The sequence below is a fragment of the Strix aluco genome, chromosome 12, assembly GCF_031877795.1.
Source record: "Strix aluco isolate bStrAlu1 chromosome 12, bStrAlu1.hap1, whole genome shotgun sequence".
NCBI classification, from domain to species: domain Eukaryota; kingdom Metazoa; phylum Chordata; class Aves; order Strigiformes; family Strigidae; genus Strix; species Strix aluco.
The window spans coordinates 11150713-11173537 of NC_133942.1; the positions used below are offsets into that span (position 1 = coordinate 11150713).

General features: G+C 49.0%; 1 protein-coding gene across 10 annotated transcripts in view; it reads right to left on the reverse strand.

Moving 5' to 3' along the window:
* PPIP5K1 (diphosphoinositol pentakisphosphate kinase 1) overlaps positions 1-22825 on the reverse strand; it is a 50144-nt gene that overhangs the window by 23033 nt on the left and 4286 nt on the right. For 8 of the 10 annotated variants that reach the window (XM_074837728.1, XM_074837727.1, XM_074837722.1 and 5 more), the window contains exons 2-25: positions 22189-22358; positions 21782-21956; positions 19985-20180; positions 19798-19888; positions 19213-19298; positions 18845-18999; positions 17764-17865; positions 17320-17481; positions 16205-16326; positions 15639-15740; positions 14405-14491; positions 13885-13960; positions 13268-13377; positions 12210-12295; positions 11661-11789; positions 8585-8706; positions 7651-7833; positions 6628-6769; positions 5772-5995; positions 4622-4749; positions 4024-4138; positions 2484-2591; positions 1066-1182; positions 608-772 (exon numbers count right to left, since the gene is read on the reverse strand). In XM_074837728.1, the coding sequence (XP_074693829.1) occupies positions 608-772; positions 1066-1182; positions 2484-2591; positions 4024-4138; positions 4622-4749; positions 5772-5995; positions 6628-6769; positions 7651-7833; positions 8585-8706; positions 11661-11789; positions 12210-12295; positions 13268-13377; positions 13885-13960; positions 14405-14491; positions 15639-15740; positions 16205-16326; positions 17320-17481; positions 17764-17865; positions 18845-18999; positions 19213-19298; positions 19798-19888; positions 19985-20180; positions 21782-21928 (2955 nt within the window). In that variant the 5' untranslated portion in view covers positions 21929-21956; positions 22189-22358. Of the gene's footprint in view, positions 1-607; positions 773-1065; positions 1183-2483; positions 2592-4023; positions 4139-4621; positions 4750-5771; positions 5996-6627; positions 6770-7650; positions 7834-8584; positions 8707-11660; positions 11790-12209; positions 12296-13267; positions 13378-13884; positions 13961-14404; positions 14492-15638; positions 15741-16204; positions 16327-17319; positions 17482-17763; positions 17866-18844; positions 19000-19212; positions 19299-19797; positions 19889-19984; positions 20181-21372; positions 21399-21781; positions 21957-22188; positions 22359-22825 lie in introns of those variants that run through there. The other 2 variants (XM_074837721.1, XM_074837725.1) reach the window with 2 other exon arrangements.

Sequence of the window (22825 nt, forward strand, 5' to 3'; positions counted from 1 at the left end):
GAGCTCTTTGAAGAGGCCAGCTACCTGCCAACTGTGAAGCTAGTCTAATGACACATAATGGCACAAAGGAGAGAAGTAAGAACAGTAAAATCAATTGTTGTTACTTTAGCAGGTCAGTGAATGGGACAGTTCTAAACCCTGACAGTTTAAACACTCTGTAATAAACCCACCAGTTAGCAGGGACCTCCGATCTGCCTGAGATCTTAAATGAGACAGGAACAAGAAATGTGGAGCTGAACTGTGAGAGGCAAAGGCTGGAGTCTAAGGGAAGGCAAAGATCTCCGTGCGGCTAGGTGAAGAAGTTGCATGCAATCTTGTAGCTGGTTGCACTAATGGCTCTAAAGAGCACATAATCCAAATAATTCTCGTGTTTCTCAAACATTTCCTTACTCGCTTTTCCTCATCAATTCCTCTGACCTGTGTTCCCCCCGTCCTTCCTCAACAAGGAGGAGTTTGGGAGGTCTGCCTGCCAACAAACCCCTCTAACTTATGCAGATCCTCTCCCAGAACCAACTCCAGCTCTGTCATGTTAAAAGGAATGCCAGGAAACCAACACCAAGCAAAAGACTTTCATTAGAACAACCAAGGGCACCCATCAAATTGCTACCTCCATGGAGCCTGTCTTCCGGTTCCGGATCAGCGGTGATCTTCGCTGCACGCTGACCGGCTCGGACGGCTGCGGAGACCTTTGCTGGGCGCGGTCTGGCTCATCGATGCTCTTCTCCTTGGAGAGGTCCTCCAGGCTGCCCTGGTCTGCTTTCTTGTCCTCGTTCTGCAGTAAGAAGACATTGACCCCTGCAGGCACATGGCCTTGGCCAGCACTGCCCAGGCACCAGCCCCAGCCCTGGGCTCAGCTCAGAGGACACCGGCGTTCTCAGAGACTGCCCCGCAGAGCCCTCAGTGGGGAACACGGCCCGCTCACAGCCCACGGGCACCAGAGAAAGCTCAGAGGAAAGTCTGCTGCTGGAGACTGATGGCAGCAGAGCCCGGCAGAGCCGCAAGGCTGCCGAGGGGCCAGTGCTCCCCCAGCGGGCAGGGCAGCTCGTGCGCGGGCAGCGCGCTCACCTCCGCGGAGGCAGGACGGAAGCCAAACCCCGTGGGCACGTTTCTGTCTTCCTCACAGCCTTTCACGCCGGGGCTGAAATGCAGCTCCACATGGAAACGCTCTTCAGAAGATGGGTCCTGTGAACGTGAGGCACAGGGAATAAGTAAATAAATAAAAACCAGTCCTGCTGTCAGCACAGGCCATGGTCTGGACCTGGGCCACCCCGCCATGCCGGCACAGCACGCATCCCAAGCGCATCCTTCGGGAAGGAAAGCGGAAGCAACAAGATACCACAAATGTAACGGCTCTAGGTTTGTCTGATCCAAAAGGACAGCCCTTATCAGCACAAAGCCAAGGCATTCAAATTGTTGTTATTTTGTGACCACAGCCACCAGAGGACCAAAACAGAATTGGGTTATATGTGTGTGTATATATGTATATGCATATATATATATATACACACACACACAAACCTAAAACATATCCCCTTCCAATCCACTCCTGATGCAAAACCAGCACACACTGGGGCAGGGACAGATTGGTTCCCTCCCAGACCTTCAGTCAGGTTGTTCCAAGATTTAAGTAACCATCTCTAATATTATTTTTTTTTAAGGGAATCCAGAGCTTTTTCAGTATCTGGCACTAATGATGGAAAACCAAAAGTTTCACCACCTCTACCTACCTACTAACAGATTTACACCACTAAGAACTCTATTCAGAGTTTTGGGGGTTTTTCTGACAAACAGCACTAGGAAATATTTCACTTCTACCATTAAAATCCCACATCAGCTCTGTGATACAAGATTCTAACTCTGTAGCATATGAAGGACAGCGACTGCTCCCCTCACCCAACAACCTCCTGCAGTCAGACCTGCGTCACAGGACCTGGGAGCAGCACGTGCATTCCGTGCCAAACCTACTTATGGTCATCACCATCAGCTTCCACATTCCAGCTGGTTTTTAAATGATTCTCTTTACTTCCTGAAGATATCAGTATATACTCCCCTAACTATATCAGTGTATTTTTAAAATAAAAAAGTTTACAAATGTGGAATTTCTGGATATTTCCTAAAAATATTTGGAAAAAAATGCCAAATATCATTTGTTTGGTTGGGGTTTTTTCCCTACTGTTCATTTGTAATTAATGTTAAGAAACAGCAAATTATTTCACTTTAGGAAATGCTTTAAAATAGACAGTATTGATCACTTAAGTTTGGTATTACTGCTCGGGGTAGCATTCTGCTTACATGTAACAAGCGTTAACTGGGTCACTGCCTCCCACCTAAAAATAAAAACTAGCAGTTGTGTTAACGATCCATCCATCTTTATTCACAAGCTGAGAGAGCTCAGGTTACAAACTTCACAGCTGAACTCATCGCTAGGGACTGTGCCTTGCATCATGGCAGGAAGGATTTTATCCTACGGCTATATCCCTCACCTTGTTGTTGTCCTCGTAGAGCATGATAACAATCTGGGTCATGTAGTTCAGCTCTGAGATAGCACTCAAATAGTCCATGGCTCTCTTCCACTGCTGGTCTTTGTTTTCCTGATATATACACATAAACAGTTGCATGGAATAAGCAACAGCAGACACCTTGCAGCAGTCAGAAATGGGTATGAGAGAGTTTGTCTCTCCACAAGATAACAACCTTGTCAGGACAAAAACCACCTTGCTGAACTTGCACGAGGAGAGACAGCCTTGCCGTGAGAGCAGGGTGCTTATGGCAAGAAGCAACTGCACAGAGGGACACCACAGCTTCCCCTACAACCCGCGGGCAGGTCTGAGCAACCCAGCTGCAAGCCCCCTGTGCCACACTGACCCAAGGAAAGCACAACCCACAGAAGGCTCCCAAACACAGTCATTCTCAAGTAGTGGTCTACAGAGTGGAGCAGTTTAGAGAAATCTCAGAAAAAGCACAAGGGATGCACCTGTGCTAAATAAGGGACCAAGTGACGCTGCTCTTACATGGTACTGAATTAAATAGTGTCCAGACCCCCGGCTCCACGAGGCCAGGCAGGAGAGACCACCCCTCACTGCCAGGAAACAGCCATACCTGAAGGGCCACCCATGCTGCCCTGGAGCATCTCACTACTGAGTGACATAAAATGAGCCCTGCCGGCACAAACAAACCCAGATGCAGCCCAATATCCCTGTGCTGGCAACACAGCATCCTCTGACGCTCAAGTCAGGGAATAAAGTAGCATCTTATTCAGTGAGCAATTCAGAGGAACCTGCATGATCACTGCCTGCAGACACACTGAGCTTCCACAGACATCAGAAATCACACCTGCTAAGCAACCCCAAACTCTCAAGGCATTTCAGAACACCATGCTTAAAAAGGGGAAGATAAATCAGAGAGCCTCTCGAGGAGTCTAAAGCAGAGCTTTTCTCAGGGTCTGCATGCCAATTCCTTCAGGAAGCTTGTTATGAGAGCAAGCGAAGGTTGGATTGGATGAGTTAGTTCCCTAAAAATGCATCATCTGTCCCTCTGGTAGAGAACACCCCCTATGCATTTGCAACCTCAAGTCACTTCCTCCGTAAGAAAACTGATTTTCTTGACTTAGAATTGACAGAAAGTCACTAAATAACAGGGCCAAGCTCTTGAAATAAAGGGTTGAAGGAAGCAGGAAGAGAGAAACTCCCTCATTCCCATTGCCTCATACTGCTATCCTCCCACACAGGTAAGCGGTCTACTCATCTGAAACCAGCAGGACAGCTCTTGGCAAAAACATGCCTCTGTACAAGCAAGGCAGGCAGTGTCAGGGCTGAGGAAGAACAATCCTCCTACGTGCCAGAGAGGCAGAAAGCTGCAGCATGCAAACACAGCAGAGACAGAGCTGGCCAGAGGCCTCTGGTGCACGTCACTACTGGGGAGCTGGCTAGAGGGGCAACCTACAGACACACACTGTCCACCTGGGAAAGGGCCACTGAAAGAAAGCAGGGAGGCTTACTCTGTGAGCATTGCTGGGACACTTACATCCAGGAGCCCCCCATAGCGGAAGATACTGAGCAGAGAGTGCACGTGGCTCTCGCTGGTGAAGTAGAGCCGTGTCCGAACATGGCGACCCGGTGACAGAACTCCTCTTGAGTACCTAAACCAAAATCAGCCAGTGTTACTCACAGCCTGCCAACAAATTGCCATCTATTGTACAGCAGCATTTCTGCATGCTTAACGGAATAACATAACCCCAGACTGGGAACTGTCAAAGAGCAGCAGGAACAGAACAAGCAGTGAGAGTGTTGGGCACAGAAGCAGCAAGATTTATGGTATCCTAGTAAGAGACATGTGGTAGGGCAGAGGTGGCCTCATCATACCAGCACATGCCCCTGGCAGAGGCATAGATCAAGGCACCACCATCCAGCTACAGGGGTTTGAGCTTCTGTGGCACCGTGCTCCTGCTCAGCAGCCTCAACGTGCCTCTCTGTTTCCCTTCTAGTTCTAGGAGCACCAACACGCCTCCCTCTCTGTTTGTCCTTCAGTGTATGCTCAGTGCCACGCCAGGACACTCCTCTGGTGCGGCTCCTGCACTCAGCTCCAGAGCTGCCCTCCCCACCAGCAGCAGCACAATCCTTACAAGGGATGTAGTTTGTTGACAGACTCATCTTCATGGGTTCTCTGTAAGTCCAACTGGATCTTTTTAATGAGAGGAAGACAAAAGCCAATAGCAATCTCCAGTTTCTCCTCCTTATTAATCCCATATTCCTGCAGGAACAAAACAATAGACACCCTTGAGCCCCGGTTCTTTTCCACATCCTCGCATGAAAGGAGGCTGGACTTCAACAGTCCTGTCCACAAGCACCACCACAGTTAAGCAAGGACAGAAAAGGAAATGGCACTCAGCACCTCTTTTCTTTTTTTTCCCCACACATTGCAGAGGGTAACAGAGGACAGAGCCTCCTCCAAGAATCCCAGCCTGGCTAGACAGGGATGTCAGTGTTCTTCCAACCGCTGAGAGGCACAAGTACCATCAGGGAACCTCCTCTCGTGACACACAAACTTATACCCTGACCTGGCACGAGCATTAATGCAACAACTGCTATTTGCAAAGATAAAACTTGAATACTATGCTGGAAACAGACAAACTGCACCTATCAGGAACACTCTGAAAAAGTTATGAAGACCACTTCTGCTCTGCACAGGCACAAGTGCGATTGGACCTGGCTGGCAGAAGCTCAGCCTGTATAAATGCAGCATTTCTGCCAGAAGCGGAACAGAACGGTGGTGAATACAGAAATCTGTTACATGTGGCCCTCCTTTCCCCTCCCATGTTCACAGGCATAAACTTTGTGAGAAGCAAGTCAACTCTGCAAACTGAACACGTTCTAGTTTGACAAAAATAACAAAACTTGCCAGAACAAGCCTTCACTTTAACACAGAAATCTCCCTTCCCCTGCACAATCCTGTATGTGGAGAAGGGGATGTTGCTCTAGCACACACTCAGCTCGAAGCTGCACTCTAATACACGACGAGGAACTTGCAAAAGCCGCTCCGTCAGCTGTTCATTACTCTGACACTGTCAGAATCCTTGTCCAGGAAGCCAGCCCTGCCACATCTTAGGTCATGAAGGGTTTTGGCCTTACACAAACACTAAGAGATACATCTGAGAAATACCCGTGATGCACTGCCTTGAGAGCTGATATGCAAGAGAATCAAGAGAAAACAGACAGGGAAAGGGTCAGAACCTGACACCACAGACATTATCACACAGGCAGGACAGGCTATACCTGGGGTATGATCACATCTGCCAGCGCTTTGGAGAGTTTGAAGAGTTCAGCTGTGCCTTCCAGTTTCAGCGTGCAGTTGTGCTGTACATCATACTTGATGCAGTCATAGATATCAGGGATCTTGCTGATGTCGTAACGCCCGTTCTTCATGCGGAAATCTCGCTCCAGCTTACTCCAGCGCTGCAGCATCAGTTCTAAAGTCTCACTGTGGTACAGCTGCAGGTCTGAACAGCAGAGAACACCAAACCACGCTCACATCCTGACTACTCCTGCAGAGATTTCAAGTGACAGCTAGGACTGACTTCTCCCAGCACAGAAGGGCTCTGATTATGTCACCCACAGGAATCCTAGACTGGAAAAGCCACTGAACCTGTTGCACAGAGTTTTAATTTGCAGCAATAAGCTACTTCTGGAATACTTGAGAAAAGTGAAACTGCTTGCCTGTGGGCTTACATCTGCCATAAATCGTGTGCAATGTCCCACAGACGCTTTTTTAAAATCTCTGCACTGTTATTAGGAAAGTTCTTAGACACGAGCAAATCATGACTGAAAAACTTGCTGTTTATAGTCTGGAGCTCTCCTCCAGGAAATGCTTGAAAAAAACCAGGTGTACCTCTCCAGGCTATACTGCTGCTGCTTACATTCACTCTAAACCCAAGATGCACATACCACTACATCACAGCTCTCTAACAGTAGCTGCAACTGGAATAGGAGCCTTCTACATCAATAACACATACAGAATTTCACTTTAAAATTCTTTGCTACAGACAAACATAAACCATAGCGGTGTTTGGGAGCTCTGAAGATGTAACAATAAATGAGTCTGCTCCAGACCCTTTCCAGTTCTGATGCTCACCTGCAGATTTTGGGTCTTCCAGTCGTTTTTGTATCTGGGAGGTGAGATTCTCTATCAGGGTGAACACCTGGTTACAGACCTCTACTGGGTTCTGGATAAACGTCATGGAGTTGAGCAGAGAAGCACTGCCTGTAGGTGCTAGCTGAGAGGAGATACCAGTAGAGATCAGTTAGTATCTTTACAAACTGGAACACAAAACATCTGCCTTTTGCAGCTGTACTGCTTTCTCATTAGGTACAAAAATTGTGCTCCCAGCTGAGCTTAATAAGCTGGCCCATTCCTAGGGGTTGTTAGGCATGTTTTAAAAACTTCCTCAGGACCAAACTCAGAGGGAGCAAACAACTGCTCCTATCAGATCAGAACTCCCTCCACTACAGTATCCACTCTTGTCCCACTTTGCTTCTGCGCCTGAGCAGAAGGGCTTCACAGAACCTTTAAGTAGTTCTTTGAGGCTTAATGGTAACGGATTTCAGTCCAGTAATCAGATCTCAGAGTCTGGAAAAAACAGTGTTTTGGGGACTTGCTGGATAAGCAGCTATAGTGCTTTTACTGGTTGCTGTGCGGGATGCAGCCCATGCTCTCTACTCTGCAGTTATCTGACAGGACCACAAAAGGGTGTGTGTCCAAAAGATCTGTTCACACAAGCACGGCGCATGGATCTAGACTCTGGCAAGGCATAACTCCCTGTCCACAGCAACTGGGATCGCTCTGGGCAGCACGCAGTAAACCACGAGAACTCTTCTTTTAACACACCCCTGAAAATAAAATGCATTGGGACATCCAAAGGGAGAGGAAGGTGCTCTGAAGGGACAGCAGAGCCACACTGAGGATTTCCACATGAAGAAGGGCAGGGGCTATTAACCTGCCCTTTCCCTTCCTAAGTTCTGTTTATATCCTGTAATTTTGACCAGAACTGATCTCAGACTAACTAAACTACTGTTGACATACCAGTAGACTTCACATCAAACCACTGGAGCAATTCTTCCAGATGCAGGAAGCAATAGAGCCACACAGGTGCTTTACCTTCTCATAATCCTCTTCACAGAACTCAGCATCCTTCTGCATGATTTCATGCAGCCGTGCCTTCACTCTGTGTTGGCAGCTGCTGAGGGAATCACTGTCACTGTCCAGGAGACCGTTCATATTGGCACTTTTCACCATTTGCACCAGGATGGGGGTCAGCTCTCCTTCCAGGGCCAGCAGACCCTACAGCAACCCAAGACAAGGTTTCAGCTATGTGCAACGCAAGCAACAAAAATTTCTTGTAGTTTCATGTTGACTGAAGGGCAGCCTTGGGTGAAATCTCCACTGTCCTTGAAGAACAGTTTTACAGCAACACCACCAAGAGTCACCAGTGACTCTGACACCCTTCCAGAGCTATTCGAGGCAAAAGACCAGCTCTGCCTGCAGCAGCCCCAGACTCATCCAGGCAGTTGTGGAGCAGCCAACCCAGTCTGCTGAGAAATGGTGATACAGCAGAGGCTCTGAAGGACAGCTGAGGTCATCACAGGATTCCCCTTGGCTCCAGCTTTAACTGCAGATGAACCTGTCTTCTCCCCAACCCCCACCCCACACTGCACCAAAGACACTTTGTTCCCCTTTTAAACCCAGCAGCCAAGGAATAACCCCTCTGGCTGGGCAGTCATCCAAGAAACACTCACTCTGTAGGCAATTAATAGTCAGCGACAGGTTTGATGTGCTCTAACACCAACCACCGTCAATACTCCATAAATAACTCGCTGTCCGCTCCGAGTCCTGTCCTGGACAGGATACTAAAGGTAACACATGTGTGCAGCTACACTGGATTTCCAGTACCAGCCCATACACCTGCTCTTAGCACAACAGAGAGGGGGAAGCTCCTAGGACAGCTCCTTCATCACCAGAGGTTCTCCTTTAGAACTGGCATATTTTAAGACCAATATAGCAGAACTAACAATGTCCCAGAGAGAGGAAGGACCTTTGCAAAAGCTGCTGCTGTCATCTGAACTCGTCCCTCATCTGAGGCATAGATCTTGAGATCATGACGGTAGGTGCTGTGCAGCCTGAGCAAGCCACATCCAGGGAAACCAGCGTAATCACCTGGAACACAGAACAAACTCAAAATTAATATTCTGACACCTGCATAACAAAGTTCTGTAGAGAGTTAAGCACTTGCATAACCAGCACTTAGGCTGCTCCAAAATAGACAGTTCTAGCCATAACCAATGACTAGATCTGATTCAGGCTTCTCTTAACTTGTTCACTTTGTTAACTTGTTCATTTTGAGTAAAAAAGTGAGCATTCACCAGCCAAGTATGATGCTGCCCAAATTCTGCAGCAACCCCCTCTGAGCAGTCCGTAGTTTTTCTGCTAGCTTGAATACCCCTGTGCAGAATAAAGATGCACAGGAAGATTGCCTCCTCCTACTTGTTCTCCACACTAGAGCCGGTACTGCTGCCATCAGAACTGCAGGCAGAGCTACTCAGCAGGCAGGCACCTGGCTTCCAAAGCATATCCTGTAGAGCTACAATTATTTTGCAGCACAAAATGCTGGTTTATTTATGATGGCTGAGTCAACCACAGGAGTCAGATCAGTAATGGGAGAGAGCAACTCATGCAGCTCTTGAGTCTGACCCTCCAAAAGCAGTGCAGTGCTGACTAATTTGCTGCTGCCTGGAATCCCATGGTGATTTGCACAGTACACAGTCACATTGCACGAGAAGATGGGAAAACTGCTCCCAGCTCTGAGCTCACAACTCAGAGGAACACCCTGCTAGACAAGGACAGACTCCAGACCCAAAGTCAGCTGTGTATCTGGACAAAGCAGCCATGGGCCAACTGCTACCCCAGAACACAGCATCTCACTGCAAAATAAGATCTCTCCCTCTCCACGAATGATCACATGAAGCGGAAGTCTCCAAAGCCACGATTCAGAAGGACTGAAGTCACCTTGTACATGCTCAGACCAAGCTCTACTGTGAGCAAGAGGGCAGCCACTGAGCTCACCAGATATGGTGCAGGCAGATTGGAACTGGCACAGACTGTACCTCAGGGCTCAGCCCAGCCTGTGGCAGCTGCAGAGCTCTGCAGATAGGTCTCTCCTCTCTGGTTTTCACTCATTACGCTGCAATCTGCTCCCTGTACTTCCACTGAAATTGCCCCTCCTGCACACTGTCTTCTGGTTTCCCCAATCTCTTGTCCAAGTCATTGCTGATACTCTCAGCTCTGGGCTTCAGAGATCCACAACAGCAGCAGGAAGTCCCCAGCCTTTCTAACTCACTGTCCCCATCTTCAAGAACGGCAACACAGGCCTTGTCATGAAGATCCTTTTCCACTGCTGCTCCTCCTCCTTTAGTCTCTGTACACTGACAGTCTCCTCTACTTGTTGACACCTTGCAGTAAGCAACACCACATGCACCTAACTTTCTCATCTTTTGGAAAGCTTATCCTCACGCCTGCTGAAAATGTGCTCTTGAGATCACAAGCATCTGACCTCACAGCTCACCTCCCTCAACCTGCTGGCAACATCCCCAATGCAGCCCAGGACACCACTTGCCTTCTTTGTGGCAAGGGCACACTGGTGGCTCGTGGTCAGCTTGGCATCCACCAGGACCCCCAGGTCCTCTTCCACAAAGCTGCTTTCCAGTTGGCCCCAGCACACACCAGTGCAGGAGGTTGTTCCTCCCCAGAGGCAGGACTTTGCAATTCCCCTCGTTGCACATCACGAGGGTCCTGCCAGGCCATTTCTCCAGCCTGTCAAGTCCCTCGGGATGGCAGCGTGACCCTCTGGTGTGTCAGCCACTCCTCCCAGCTTTGTGTCATCTGCAAACGTGCTGAGGGTACACTCTGCCCCATCACCCAGATCATTAATGAAGATATTAAAGAGGATTGGACCCAGTTTTCACCCTTGGGCTACATCAGTAGTTCCTGGCCTCCGACTAGACTTTGTGCCACTGATCACACCCCCTGAGCCCAGTCAGCTTTCCCACCACCTCGCTGCCTGCTCACCCAGCCCGTACTTCATCAGCCATGAGGACATTACCAGAGACAGTGTCGAAAGCCTTACTGTCACCTCCCCAGGGATTGTGGTGAGGCTGACCAGCCCGCCGTTCCCTGGGTCCTCCTGCTTGTCATTTCTGAAGCTAGGAGTGACATTTCCTCTCCCCCAATCCCCAAAATCTTTCAAAGACAATGTAGAGTGGCCTCACAGTGACATCTGTCAGCTCCCTCAGCACTCATGGGTGCACACTGTCAGGGCTCGTGGATTTATACATGTCCAGTTTACTTAAGTATTCCCTGACCCGATTCTCTTTCACCGAGGGTAACTCTTCCTTATTCCAGAAGGAAATCTTCTCCAATTCAATTTAAATTAGCTTAATTAATTTGAAATTAATTACATTGAATTAATTAAACATACAAGTCAAAGATTAGCAGTATCCAATACTGGTCTCATCAAATAAATACAGTGGCAGCATATTACTTCTGACTCTACTTGGATGAAAAAGGCAGTCTCTGCTGCCTCCCCCCCGCTTCAGGCTCTTGTTGATCTGTGTGTACACTAAATGTTTTTCAGAGTTAGAAAATTATGACAGAGAAAATATGAAGATGTTACTTTCCTATTCTCCTGTCTCAAGGCAGAATTATCTGTGTTCTGAGATAGATTTCCTCTGTTCTCTACATCTGACCTAAATTCCTTGTTAATCATACATAAATTTTGAATTGTATTTGCTGCATCACAATGTATCTTATTAGAATGGCTCCCCTTTATTGAATACTGGCACATTAGTTGAAAGAATGCTATTGTGCTCTAAGACATACTAAAGTTTAACCACTCAGCAGACATCTCTAGCCAGCTCAGGGATCTTTGGGTGCAAAACCCACTCTAATTATTTAACTTTACCAGGTCAACTCAAAAGAACAAAACCAGCAATGACCGAGTCACACCGGCGGCAGACAGCCCACGGGCGGCTGAGCACCCCTCACGCTGGTGGTCAGCTTGGGGCTCAGCAGCCCGGCACGGGGACGGGGGACAGAGACACAGGGACGAAGCTTACCTTGGCCACCAGGGTACATACAGCGAAAGGCTCGCCCCAGCTCTTCTGCCTGGACCCTCCCTGCTGGCGTCAGCTCTCCGCCCCACTTCAGCACCAGCAGAAGGGACGGGGAAGGCTCTCGGCGAGCTTCTAGGAGACAAACAGGTACTCACTACATCAGATCTCAAAGCTGAGCTCGCAGGGGGAGAGGAAGGGAGGAAGAAGAGGTTGTCATCAGCACCTTGCAGAGCCTTCTCAACACAAGCCTGACCCAAAATCCCCAGGAACCAAACCAGCAAGTACGAAATTAAGAGTCACTACTTTCTGAAGGCATAGGCTGGCATTCCTGAAATTGGAAGCACAAGCCCTGTGCCAATACACCCCCTGTATTCGCGGTATATTGGTACACGACATCACGCATCACTCCAACCCTTCGTGTGATATCAGCAAAGGTAAGATATGGGTCACTAATTCCACTTGCATGCCCAGAGGCCTGTAGGACCTGGATAGCTGCATGCACTCTTCAACACCAGGCTTGAAGGTCATGGCAGCAACATCAGGTTTCTTTACCTTCATCTTCACTTGCAGCTTTTGGATGTCCATGGGGCAGGTAGGTCAACTGAACCTTACGGTTAATGCCAGAAAAATGTCCATACCTGTCACAAGGAGAGGGGGGGGGGGAAATTTAAACAAATCAACTCCACTCAGCCTTTGCCCAGAGGTCCCTAGGCAGCACACAGCAAAAATACAGCACAGGCAAGAGACTTTCTCCTGCAACACCAATTGCCATGGAACATGAACATTTTGCCATCTCCCTGTGACCTGGCACGCAGACCCAGAAAAAGCCAAGCAACTCCCACAAATGAAATTCAAAGATCCATTTACAAGCCTGCTCTTCAGCTGGCAGCACTCTGTGCCCTCAGACCCCACTGGGGCTTTAATCAACCTTAGTTAATTTTTATCTACATCTTTAACAAGTGAATTAATGAGATCACAGAAAAAAAAAACAATCTGCTAGCTGCTCTGAGGATAACCAGCAGGAAGAGCAGAGGAAGGAATCACAGCAAAAATTCATTCTCTGTGCTCCACAGACATGGCTTGAACACAGACACTGCCTGCACGTGCCGCTGCAGGTTACAGTTCTGAGAGAAACCCTTCTTTCGTTTCTAAGATGCCAACACCACCATATTGTCTTATTTCGGCTGTACGAAATCTAAGAGGACACAAACATCTTTTCATATTTTCCAAGTTCCTTTTTGTTAAACTTTTGGCACCTGGACAACCTTATTTAAAACAAGATTTTTTCCAAATTTATTGAAACGCTTCATATCAATGTGGTCTCTACAGGACTCCAGTTTCTCTCCTGCAGCAAAGGAAGCTCAGTTTTGTCTCAAGCCGTTTAGCAAAAACCCGACACATTTGGAACAAGAATCAGCAGTGGTTTTGATGCCAAGGATAAAATGTTAAGAGTGTGGCACCTTTCGTGCACAGGTGCTGACAGGGGATGGAGGAGGCTCTGACCTCTGTGGTGCCAGCTGGCCAGGACATCAGTGCCCAGCTTGCTTCCACATCGCGTGCTGACCCGCGGCTCAGACAAACTCACGGTGCCCCAAGATATGAACCCTTACATCTCCAAGACGCTCTTCAGCTGTTCCAGTTTGGATTTCCTCTCCTCTATCTCACAGTCACTGTGGGTTCCCAGGTCCACCACAAGCTGCCGCGCAATGTCCAGCACTTCCTGTTGGAGAGTGACAGTCTCAAGCATCCAGCGATGCTGGCTCAGACTCACCACTGGACTCTGGCAAGGCCCCAGATGGCTTCACCCAGCATCGGGTCCACACAGACGCCCCTCAGACACGCCATTTCGCAAGACACAGCTCAGGCAGGACAAACTTTCACACTGCTGTTTGCCTCATCCCACCCCGTGCTCCAGCCCCGTTCAGAACCAGGCCCCACTCCCTAGCCAGGACTCTTCTTTCACCAGAGGCAACCACGGCCAATGGACAAGCTGCACCAGGTCAGGTCAGCCCATCCTACAGCATTCGCATCAGCCAGGACAGTTCCCATTCTGCTCCTGTACCATCACCCAGCTGAGTGCACACGGGGTGGGGAACAAGAAAGGGAGCATTTGTGCGACAGACTGCTGCCCTTTTGAGGGTTTCCACCCTCCCAAAGAATTGCCTCATGCTGGGATCTGTATTACCTGCCTGTCCCACACAGTAACCCCAGAGAGGACTCCCCTCACCTGTAGCTGCTCTGGTTTCTTCAGCTTCAACTTCCCTGTCTTGTAGCCATCATACTTCTCAAATAATTCGAAGAACCTGAACAGACAACAAAGAACCCTGATCCATTTTCTGCTGTTTCAGTGCTATAAGAACTGTCATCCCTACAGATGCATTCACACTCTGTTCTTCAGGGAGAACAGCAGGCCCACTGGCTCCTTCCTGTGCTTCAGAAATTCTGAGGAAAACAAGCGTTTCCAGCCACAGGTATGAAAAGGAAGCAGCCACTAGAGTCCCGTTTAGGGGGGCACTTCCCTTTGCAGCACCCAGCAGACCTTCACTCTTCCTTCCAGCGCTCACACAGAAGGTGCCACGACCCTTACGGGGAAAGGGGCTCCCTCAACTGGGCAGAAAGCATTTGCTTGAATAGAGCCAGGAAAAGGCCTTGCCTCCCCCACGCAGCCCTTCTGCTCCTCCTCCTGGTTCACAAACGGGCCCTCCTCACTGCCCAGCAGCTCAGCATCTTCTTGCCTTGACTCTTACCGAGGATGCTTAACTTCCATCTTCATCTTCTGCTTTGGGGTGCGATCTCCATGCCGGATGACTGCAATAACACAACGAAGCTCCATCCTGGGGAAACACAAGACACACCTGACAAATGTGCCCCTACGCTCCAGAATTCCCACCAGAAAGTAGTTTCCCATTGTTCTTCCAGTTCCACCTTTTTGACATTAGTGGCAGAACTTCTCCCGGCCTAAACCAGGCACAGCACCAAGGCTGCACAAGCAGTCAAAGGACTGCAGATACTACCAGGTCATCTGGTTTCCTACCAGGGAAAAGCATCACCATACCATAATATGACAGGCAGAACCACATCTGCAGCAGAAGGGACCAGGCTGGAGGTTACAGAATCTACAGAAACAGCATTTTGAATTGTGACAAGCTTGTTTTCATGCCCAACTTGTGTAATGCTCATAGGATCACTTAGAAAGACCCAGGAAAAGACAACCTGGTTCGGAAGAACGGTTATACAGCTAGGGTCCTGTCTTTGAGCAACCATTAAGAGCTGTGGGAAAGATCCCACAGCAACCAGCCACCTGCAGGGACTAGCAGCCAGGCCGGCTAATTTCAAATGGCTACAGGAGTTTGCTTTTTCAAATACTACAGTAGCTGAGCTGTGCAGTGTTTGTGTTTGACAACTTTTCCCAATGATCACACAGTAAAGAAAGGATTAATACATAGTCTTAATCTACCTTTTCTAGAGCAGCTGCTGTGTTCACTTCATAAAAGCGTACAAGTGTGATGAGGATCACAAAGAAGATTTTGGTCTTTTAGCCTTATATGGTGGAAAACTAGTAATGCCAACAGTATCAAATGAGAGTCTGCCAACGTGAACACTTCAGCCAATTGTTTTCCACCTGTTTCACTGGCAGTTCAAGGCGCGTTTTCTCCAAGTAGCAGCCTACTGAACAGTGAGCCAGCTACAGCAATGCCCTAAGCTGTTTCCTGTGCTGATGAGGAATTTGGGCCTTCTGAAAGCCATGTCAGCAGTCAATGCCTGCTCGTCTGCATTCATCAAGCCTATGACTAATTTACCATCTACCACCTCTTTCGTGTGCATGGCCAAGCCCTTCCACGGGCATTTCAGGGCTGCAACCAACACAGCAGCTGGAGAACGCCCTGCTGCTGGGTGACATCTGTCCCTTGGACAGGGCGTGCACTCTGTCCCTCGTGTAGCCATCACTGACATTCTTTTGATAAGATGGTGGGTACTCACATGGTGCCTGAAGTTGTGGGGACAATCGGAATGTCTTCTGCCTCTGTTGGGATGGACCAAGGAATATGAAACTGGGGAGCCAATTCCCGCATGATTATATTTCTGGAAGAAATCAGAATACAAAACTGAATACAAAATACAAGAAATTCCACTCCCTTGGTTCTCCACCTCCTCCTTAGTGGTCCAGTTGAAAGATTTGAAGAGAGCCACAGAATTTCTCCTCGCCTTCCCTGCAGAGACATCTACCATACCATGGGCTAGCTGGGGCTCCCCAAAGGGACACCAATTTCTCTCACATCACCAGTACTTCAGCTCAGCTTAGAGTCCAGTGAAAACTCCCATAAGATACATCTAGCTGTAGACCAAGAGAGCTAATGCCAATGCAGGCAGGAGCTCCAGGGGCTAAAAATAAACCCATTCCTCCCAGAGCCAAGCTTTCACCTGCTAAACAAGTGCACCCATACAAACCACCTGCAGCCTTCTCCAACACGCTGACCAGGACTCCACATTCATTTTACTTTGCTATGAATTACCTTACCTTCTATCACAACTGGAGTTTTACATACCCGAGGATTTTGGCACAGTCGTCGTAATACTTCATAGAGTTCTTCACAAAACTGAAGCCGTTCACGTCACAAACAAAAGAGTGGCCGTTTGCCCGCAGGAGGTCGAACCCACACACTGTTTGCTGCAGGGGGAGCAGAGGACGCAGGGCTCAGGTGCTGCCGGGGAGGGCAGCGAGGGGACAGCAGCCGCCCAGCCAAGCAGGGCCCACGCAGACCCAGCTCAGCTCCCCTGGTGCTGCCACCATCCTCCGCCCACCTCAGGAGCCTTGAGGAAGTGTGGAAATACAACCACCGGCCAGCAGTAATGGGCCCTTCAGAGGAACCTTTACACCCTCACAGCTGTATCACAGGCCCAACCCATGAGCCCCCGGGTTAAGCAGTCAGGGCCACCCCTGGGCACCTTCCAGAGCTCTGAAGGCTTAAGACAGAGCAGCTCCTGGTTCTCCTGCTCTTGCCTCTAAATCTAACCGTTTTGAACCAGACTGGCAAGTACTGACAATACATGGTGCAGGCAAAGACATCCACCGCAATGTGGAAAAGGCTACAAGGCAGAACAAGCCCACAGCTGTATCGGCACAACTGCACAGGCTGCAGATTGCAGCGGGGGCACAAACAAGTAGCCAAGTGCTGCTTCTGCTGCCATGGCTGAACACATCATGTAACCATACCTAGAGTCACACACTCACTCTACCAACCTGTGAAACAGAACACAAATGTGCACCAAAGCCAGATCAAAAATAGAAAAAAAAAAAAACACCAAACCAAACAGAAGAAAAGATGACCAAGCTTTCCACACAGGAAACTGTAAAGGCAGGACAAGCGCGGGTCGGACAGCAGCATGCTCAGAATCTGGTATTAAATGCTCAGATGCATGCTGGACACCAGCTGCCTGCCAGCACAGAGGGCACTTGCTGCAGGTTCCGCTGCCCTCCCAGTCATCTCTGACCAAACTGTCAGGGCCAGCAGGACCAGCTGCACCCAGCCAGAGACAGCAACCGGCATCAGGTGCAGAAGACAGCCACACCAGAGACACAGAGCTCGAGCTTTAACACTGACCGAGATTTGAACCAGATATTTGTGGAGTATCCTGCTTGCATAGGAGAGAAAACACAGACCTTAAAGGCTACACAGACTTTCCGGGCAACTAGTTTCTCCATGGCAGTCAGCATGACTGGGTAACGGATTTCTTTCCCTTCGCTGTCCCGTTCAACCTTCCCGTCCAAAGCAGGGGATTTGCGAGCCTCTGCATGGGCGTAGTCTGGCCCAACAGTGTACACCTGGGGAGAGAAACAATTACACTGACATGAACACCCAGACCAACTGCAGCTTCCAGAAGGTATTTCTACTGCAGACACAGAGGGAAGATCAGATGGTCTCACACATTCCTTCTGTTATGACCTACAGAACACCCACTCCCTGCTTTGGGACCCAAGCTGCACAGTCAGCACCTCATAGCTTAAATAAACACTTCAGAATCTAAGTAGGACTAAGCAGGCCTGCCCAGCCTTCAGCTATCCCAGGCCTGCAGAAGGAAGGAGCTACTCCAGGCTTTTCCTTACCTTCACATCAGTGCCGTCTGTAGGCATGAACTCCTCATAAATGTACGAGCCTGTCTTCCTCACACTGCTCTCTGGGGAGTACACGCTACTCCGGCTGCCGATCTGAAAGCACAGAATAAAACCTCAGGGAAGAGCACGGGGCTTCTTTTCTTAGGTGGAAGAACAAAAAGCATAGGTTTCACCCCATATGTACAGAATTAGCTGAATGCCTCTCAGAACACCCAGCACACTTATTTATGGAGGACAAAAGAGAATCCAAATTGCAGACAGTAGGTACGTCCTTTTCCAGGTTTCAAAGAGGAGAAAAGTTATTGTAGACCATTAGGTTGACTCCAATCACTACAAGGATATGGAACAAAAAACAGAGAATAAAGACCTAGAAAGTAAGGAGTCTAGCTGATAAGCAAGTGAAAATAAATGACAGGTGATAATCAGACCAATTTAACTTCCTTCTAGGACAGCTGACCAATCTTATGGACAGAGGATGATATTGTTTTCATTTTGGCAAGGCTTTGGATGCAACCTCAGGTGTTATGCCTGTAAGTTAGCTAAGGAAACAATCATTTTAAGATTATTAATGGCAGATTGGAAAAAAGATCTATCACAGCTGTTAACTGTTCTCTGGCAAAGTGGAGGAAATAAGGGCAGATTCCCTGCGGAATCTATGAATAAATACTGCATTTATCACATTTGCAAGCTACACTAAGCTGAGAAGGGCAAGAATGATGTTAGAGGACAGGAATATGAGTTGTAAAAAAAAGTCATCTTGATAAAACTGAGGAAGTGATCTGGAAAAAACAGCATGCGATGCAATAAGGGACACAGTTCCCCATGACTGCTAGACAGGACACAGGTCAAACAGAGGCTGGGGAAGGCGAAGTCAGCACTACCACTAAAATATGTCCTTCTGCAATTCCCAGACAGACGGAGTTGAACTAAAAGTTCTAAGAAGGTCTAGATTTCCCCAACACAAAACCTTCCTTTCCCCTTCACCTGCCCCAACACTCCCTCCTGAAGCCACATGGGTCTCAGAGCCACAGATCCGTTGGTTCCAACACCAAACTGGAGATCCCCTCCTCACCTTCCGAAAGAGCCGCTGGCTGCCCCCACCTGCCGACGTCGGGTAGTAAATATACACATTATGGTCTTCAGCACTGACTGGCTTCTCTACAAATGGCTTTGGGAAAACAGCTCCATTTACCTCCACATGGTCCTCTCCTTCCACCAAGTTGCACTCTGAAGACAAAGCACAGCAGCAGCACGTTAAGGAAGGGTGAGGCTGCCCTAGTGCGGAGCCGAAGCCCCTCAGTGCTGGCCAGTCAGCCAGTTCTGCTGTTGAGACCTTTGTCCACAAAAAACAACAGACTTGTGAATCAGGCCTCTTCTCTGCAGAATACCTTAAACAGTACAGGATGCGAAAATGGCTTTCAGTAGAGCCTGGACACTGACCTTCTGGTCTATCAGGGTCTCGATTGAGTACAGCATAGCGGGGCAAGTCTATTCCCTCTTCCTGAAGGATCCGATACACTTCACGCCTGCGGAGGACAGAAACAGTGTCAGAAGAGTCTAGAAGGTCCTCGGTACAGGCCAAGGGAAAGGCTTCACTCCTGCTGTTGAACAAAGTCAAATGAACACAAAAAAGCATCAAGACAGAGTGCAAACACTTCTCAGCACATGCTCTCCAGATCAGACCTACAGGCTATGGGGCACACCTCAGCCCTACTACGGACAGAGCTCTCTGCTCAGAGTCGTGGCAGCCTCGTTCTGCGAGACCTCTCCTACTTCACCTAGCCATTCCCTACAAGACATTTGCACCAGAAAACAAAACATGCCAAGTCTCAACGGTTTTACCCCCAAACCTATTCCCCTCCATGTCTTGGAGAAACAACCCCTCAAAGCCACTGCTAAGGTCCCCTTCCTCCCCATCTCACTCATTTGCTTGTGGCCAGGAAGACGCAGCTTGCACAGCATGCTGAGGGGAGGCACCAGACACAGGGAGAGGGAATGGGGCTCTGGTGGATCACAGGCACCTACCTGTCCTGGATGTAATACTGCATGTCGAGGTCGTTAATCAGAAATGGCTTGCACAGCTTGGCATAAGCAACCGCTTTATCCAGGGGGAATCCTGAAATACAGGGCAGGGGCAGAGGAGGAGGAAGAATAAGGGGAAACTCCCTTGCCCAGATCTCAAGTAGACGAAGGCCTGCCACAGATTTTTTACCTTTGGAGTGGAACGATATTAGGCAGTCACAAGAGGGCCAGTTCTCCACCGGTTCGTTCAGAATAACATCTTCCCCCATAATCACCACTGTGATATACTCAAACTTGCACAGACGCTCCAGAATCTGTGTCATGGGCTTTGACTTGGACTTTTTGGTCATGGCACAGATTCCAACCACAATCTGCCGTTCAGGTGGCTAAGGGAAGACAGGGATCAGTTTAGTACAGGGTTAACTACTTCACTGAATTTAACTATAACAGTTAGAAATGCAGCCATGCAGAACAAACAAGGGAGTTTCTTCCAACCTTATGCACTCACAGCTCTTGCTAGAGTTGAACCCACAAACACTTCCAGCTCCCACTGGAGTCCACAGGGGGACATCACTAAGGAGCAGCCCAAAACAACCACTTCTGTGCCAGGTAGTGTGTATCTCCTCCTTTTAGCAGGCACTAACACCAGAAAATAAAGATCTGGCGCCTGAACAAGCAGCAGGGACTGGAATCCCACATCATGTTCTCTGGCCCATAACTCACCAAGACAGTTGGTGGACTTAGGCAGGCTCAGAGAAGAGCCGCAAATGCTTTATAGCAAAAAAGTCCAGGAGCTTGGTCTGTTTGTCTTATCTGAGAGAAAATGAAGGAGAGATTACAACAGTAAGTAGCTATGAGTAGAAGAGAAACAGTACCAAGTGCTGTTCTGTATATCTGACAAAGGTACAACAAGATCCAGTGGGATGAAGTTGAGTAAGTCAAGAGAGAAGGCGTGCATCCAAAGAGTGCTGGTGACCGTACCAGAGGAACTGGCTAAGGCCTGTGGTGGACTTTCTGTCACCGCCTGGGAAACCCCAGACTGGTTGTTAACCTGACAGATTAATTCTGGCCCAAGTAAGATTAAGCACAGCGAGATCATCGGAAGTGATACACACAGGATTGGGGGTTACCCAGCACAAACAACTGTGGCTTCAAACTGTAAGCTGAGACTTGCAAAGCCAAGATTCCACAGCAAAAACAACATCTGGGAAGTGAAAGGGTTTCCAAATCCTTCACCACACCTGACAAATAGCTCCTCACGGAGCATCAAGGTACACAACACTGCGGGGGTTTGACGGAAGCCCCTGCAGGCTCCCAGGTCAACAACCTGTAGTGGAGACTCGGGGTACAGAGGCAACGGAAACAACCGCTGCCCTGGCGCATGCTCCCAGCACTCCGCACAGCCAGCAGCAGTGTCCCTGCAGTGCCCAGGTCCCACGTGCAGAACAGCAAATGTAATATCTAATATAACACTGAACAGGGGCCAAAAGCACTCAGGAGCTTGAGATCATTCTCCTTTCTGCATCCTGTTCCTGGAGGTTACAGAAAAGAATAAATTCTTCCTTTCTGCAGACACACCTTTGCCCTTTCCACAGTTCTCAGAGCTTTCCTCAAAAATTTCCCTGGTGAAACAGAAAGGTTTACAGGAGTGTTAGGGTTCAGCTGCTAGGACAAAGAATCCGCTATGTACCTGAAAAAGACCTGCAAGCAAAATGGCTGGGATTTACTGCAGCACGAGGCAACGAGCACAGAATCACAGAATCATCTAGGCTGGAAAAGACCTTGAAGATCATCTAGTCCAACCATTAAACGGCAGCATGACGACGCAATACGTCCTGTTGGAGTGACACTGCCGTTCCACGCAGCCTGTCGTCACGTCCCCTCAAGTCCCAACTGCCCACAGCCTCAGCGGCCACCATGCAAACCCTGGCCAAGATGCAGGAATTCTGCACAGACACTCCAACCCAGAAGGCCAGGACCTCCTTACCGATTCCTCCTCTTCATCATCTTCAAAGAAATCGGTTTCGTCGGTCTTCATGTTTGATCCCAGAAAGTCTGTCTCATCATCCCTGGAACCAACAACAAACCTGGGAGTGGAGTTCTCTCCCTCACTGGAGGTCGTCAGGGACGACATTGCAGCTTCGGTGGCCGACCATCCCGCTCTGGAATCACAACATGCAAAAAGGGACAGAGAAGGTCAGATGCAGGGTGAGCCAGGGCCCGGCTGCGCCGCTGGAGGCAGGTGACGGTGGGGAGGGCAGGGACTGATCTGGCAGAGCCCCTCGGGGTGGGAGGGGATCTGGGATTCAGGATCATTCTAGATAGGCAGCTCCACTTGCACTGACTGGGAAAGGGACAGTGCCACCGCCAGTGCTGACATCGTGTAAACCTTACAATGATGCATGCTCCAAGCCGCTCTCTAAATCACAGAAGGGGACAGTGGACACTCTTGCAGGCTCGTACACCCAAAGACATCAGCTGGGAATCCGGAAGTTGGGATGAAGCTTAGGACAGTGACGGTGACTTTCCAATTGCCAATTTTCATCCTCTCAGCTCAAGAAGACCTACAGCAACAGAGACACCAGTTTGAAAGGCACGTGAGTTTGTGGGGAGGAGGGAAGAGAAAGAAGTCACAACTCTCTGGCAAGGAAAGAGGACACAGAATCACAGAGGAAGAATCAGCAACAGTCTGGGTTGCAGGTCAGGGCTTCAGGGTTTGCAGGCTGGCTCCGATTTACTCTGTGACCATGGAAGCCGATTATGGGGATACAAGCTCTGCTTTATAAACACCAGGAAAGGAGCACGTCTTGCACTGTCACCTACAATAGCAGCCCTGTCTGCCGCAGACGTGACAGAGTTTGCATACACAATATGCACAACCTGCACACACCAAGGACACAGCTGCTCACCTCTGACCAGAGGTGCACATACCTAAGAGTCAAGCAGTTGCCCTTTACCATGTTTTCCCCAACTGTAAAGAGGTGCAAAGCCCACGCAGCACACCCAGTAAGTGCAACCTTGAGGACATTGT